The sequence below is a fragment of the Glycine max genome, chromosome 17 (assembly GCF_000004515.6).
Source record: "Glycine max cultivar Williams 82 chromosome 17, Glycine_max_v4.0, whole genome shotgun sequence".
NCBI lineage: Eukaryota > Viridiplantae > Streptophyta > Magnoliopsida > Fabales > Fabaceae > Glycine > Glycine max.
Genome location: NC_038253.2, coordinates 19040608 through 19044572, shown reverse-complemented (window position 1 = coordinate 19044572; position 3965 = coordinate 19040608). Strand labels below are relative to the sequence as shown.

The 3965-nt window shown below is 35.1% G+C and overlaps 1 protein-coding gene across 1 annotated transcript; it reads right to left on the bottom strand.

Moving 5' to 3' along the window:
- Positions 1 to 2170: 2170 nt before the first annotated feature.
- LOC112999923 (uncharacterized) lies at positions 2171 to 3337 on the bottom strand. The gene is made up of 3 exons (XM_026126343.1): positions 3327 to 3337; positions 2597 to 2756; positions 2171 to 2500 (listed from the first exon to the last, which is right to left on the bottom strand). Exons 1-3 carry the CDS (start codon positions 3335 to 3337, stop codon positions 2171 to 2173), a joined length of 501 nt encoding a protein of 166 aa, XP_025982128.1.
- Between the last annotated feature and the right edge of the window lie 628 nt (positions 3338 to 3965).

Genomic DNA, 3965 nt, shown 5'->3' with positions numbered 1-3965 from the left:
ACATTTCACTATTCACATGGAAAATCACATTATTTATAATCACCACATGTTTACCATTGCAAGCATGTAATCATTCTGTCAAAATTGTGTCTTCCTTTGGGCCGAGCACACTTCACATGAATAATTCCATGTAACATACATGTAAATTCAATCAAATTAACTTACGCAACAGAGATTACTTTGGCAACATGTTGCTTCAATCAATTTAACCAAAAATACAAGACAAATTAATATAACAAATGGGAGGTCTTAAAATTACACAAATTTTCTTAAAATTACACAATTTAACCAAAAGAATCCTTTGAAGATACTAGATAAAAGATTTCTTTATAGTCAATGTCTTCCTTCTGAGTAAAGTCTTTAGCAACTAGACGAGCCTTATATCTCTGGATATTACCCTTTGAATCCTTCTTGAGGTTGTTGAGGTTGCTCTAAAGGTATTTGAGGGAGAACCTCATTGTTGTCTTGTTTTGGAACAATGTCAATAGTTTGAACGTTGTCTTCTATTACTGGAGTTGTGTCTTGAACAGTAATAGGTACGAGGACTTGATCGCTATAAATAACAGGTTCTTCCTCAAAGACAACATTCCTTATGTTCTCTTCCTTCCCAAACTCAACTTCCTCAAGAAATCTCGCATTTCCCGTCTCGAAAAAAGGATCTTAAGGTGGGATTGTAAAATTTATAGCCCTGAGAGCGTTCAGCATAGCCAACAAAATAGCAGCTAATTATTCTCGAGTCCAGCTTTCTTTCATATGACCTATAAGGTCGTGCCTCAGCTAGACAACCCTAAATGTGCAAATGTTTAATGCTTAGCCTTTTACCAGTCCAAAGTTCATAAGGGGTTTTATTAACTGCTTTACTTGGCACCCTATTAAGGATGTAAACTGCGGTCTTTAAGGCTTCTCCCCAAAGTGACTCTGGTAAAAAGGAATGACTAATCATACTTCTCACCATATCCTTAAGAGTTTAGTTTCTTCGTTCTGCTACACCATTCATGTTGGGTTTGCCCGGCATAGTGTATTGCAGAACAATTCCACACTCTTTGAGGAAAAGCGCAAAAGGTCCTGGACGTTGTACTCTTGATCCATCATATCTGCCATAGTACTCACCACCACGGTCAGATTTGACAGCCTTAATTTTCTTTCCAAGTTGAAGTTCAACCTCAGCCTTGAAAGTCTTAAAAACATCTAGGGATTGAGATTTCTCATGTATCAAATATAGGTAACCGTATCTAGAGTAGTCATCTATGAACCTAATGAAATATTGTTGTCCATTCCAAGAAGTTGTAGGAAAAGGACCACAAATGTCTGTATGCACTAGTTCTAAGACGTCTTTAGCTCTTTCGGCACCTAATTTCGTTATGTTTGTTCGTTTTTCCTTTATGCATTCAATACAAACCTCAAAGTCTGATAAATCCAAACAGTCAAGAATTTCATCAAACACAAGTCTCTGAATTCTTTGTTTAGAGATATGGCCTAAACGCTTATGTCGTAAGGTGGCTGAATTCTCATTCAATTTTCATTTTGTACCATGTGAACTTATTTATAGTATTTCATTATAGGAACTAACAACATCAAGCATGTAAAAGTTATCAATTAAAGAATTAGAACCAACCATATTTGAATTTTGGTAGAGACTAACTTTATTATTTCCAAATGAACAAGAAAATCCAAATTTGTCCAAACTAGAAATAGAAATCAAATTCCATCTAAAAGACGGTACAACAAAAGTCTCAAATAAATTCACATAAATTCTAGTTTTTAACTGTAATCTAAAAGTTCCAATAACTTCCACTACAACCTTCTTGCCATCACCCACAAAGATGAATCTTTCATCATCACTTGGCAGTTGGCTCCACAGGCAACCCTGCATAGTCATACTTATGTGAGTAGTAGCACCAGAATCTACCCACCATGTATCTTTAGGTACAAAAGCCAAATTAACTTCTAAATAAACTAGAGTAAGATATTTACCTTTCTTCACACGCCATGCAGCATACTTGGGACACTCTTTCTTCATGTGTCCTGACTTCTTGTAGAAGTAACAGGTAAATTCCTCATCCTTATTTTGCTTCTTTTGCTTAGAAGTCCCTTCCGCAACACCCTTAGTCTTCTTCCTTTTCTTATTCTGAGAGGTTGAAGTCAAGTGAGCACTTTCAGTCCTATCTCTCTATAGCCTCTCCTCCTCTTGCACACAGTGAGATATAAGCTCATTGAGGGACCATTTGTCCTTCTGAGTGTTATAGCTCACTTTGAATTGCCCAAAGTGTGCAGGAAGCAAGATCAAAACCAAGTGCACGAGCAGGTCTTCACCAAGCTCTAACTTAAGTGACTTGAGTTTTGATGCGAGATTGGACATCTCCATAATGTACTCCCTTATGTTCCCTTTGCCTTTATACTTCATGGAGATGACTTTAGCCAAAAGGTTACTCATCTCCTCCATTTTATTTTTGGCAAAGTATTGCTCAATTTCCTCAAGGAATTTCTTAGAACTTTGATCCTAAAAAATAGAGCCCCGAAACGCCTCTGGAATAGAGCGCTTCATGATCATAAGGCACATTCGGTTGGACCGATCCCACTTCTCAATTTTTTTTACCTCATTAGAGATTTCCAAAGTGAAAATGGGTCGTTCCGTCCTCAGTGCCAAGTCTAAATCCATACAACCAAGAACAATTTCTACGGCTTCCTTCCAGGCCTTAAAATTTGTCCCATTCAGCATTGGGATAGAATTCACTTGGGCAGTAACATTTGCAGCACTGGTAATATTAATTAAATAGAGAACAAAAATAACATGTTCACAAATAATCAAGCAAGTCATATAAAGTATATATAACAAGACATACAAATATTTCCCATAACGGATCCATTACAAGATACCTAGCACAACATTAATTCTAGTCTTTGGAAAGAGAAATTAATTTGTAATTGGTACTCTCAACGCAATGATCAAATATTGACAATTAGTTCTGACAAATAATAGCCTTTCTTTGTACCGACTATTATTCTCATGGAAAAAAAACTTAATAATTGTCACATATTTATCGTCGCAAGTATGTTATTATTTGGTCAAATTGTGTCTTCCTTTGGGCCGAGCACAATTCGCATAAATAATTCCATACTAACATCCATGCAATTTAATTAAATCAATTTACATAACAGAGGTTACTTTGGCAACATAATGGTTCAACCAATTTAATTAAAAATACTGGACACGCAATTAAATGGAAAGGATCTGTAATGGTTAAATTTGCAACCAATTGTGATAGCAGTAAATGTTTGAAAAACAACACCAAGGTAAACTAATTACGCACCCGAAACAAACATACCGCAGTACCATCTCAAATTTATAACCACATGAATATCATAAATTATCAGTTTATCACCGTTTCATAGAAATATATATATATATATATATATATATATATATATATATATACAACACCAGATATGTAGAACCTTTATCCCAAATAGAATAATATGCCAGCAAATGCGACACAAACAAAAAAAAATTATACAACCCCGTAAATCAAATGCAGATGCCTTTTATTAATTCTAAAGAGGAGAAAAACTTTATGGCCATAACACATAAATTTAGGGGTTTTACAATTTTATTGATCAAAATAGTTTCTCCCCAAAATAAAATTAGGGTTCATATAACTAAAAAGATTCAGATATAATACATATCAAACAGAACTTTAAATTTTAATAATCTAACAGTAATGGTGACTCTGATACCACTTGTTGGTTATTTTTCAATAAACCTTATAAAATACCAAATGAGCACCAAAACACATTATGTCAGATTATCAAGAGGTTTCAAGGAATACCTGGATCCATAGAGAGCTTGATCAACACGCAGCAGAATCTGACAGTGGTCACGAACAATTGGTTTAATGACCTTCCTCAACCAAATCACATTCTTCCTTATGTGACCTTCGTTTTCTCTTCAGATGGGGAGAAGAAAA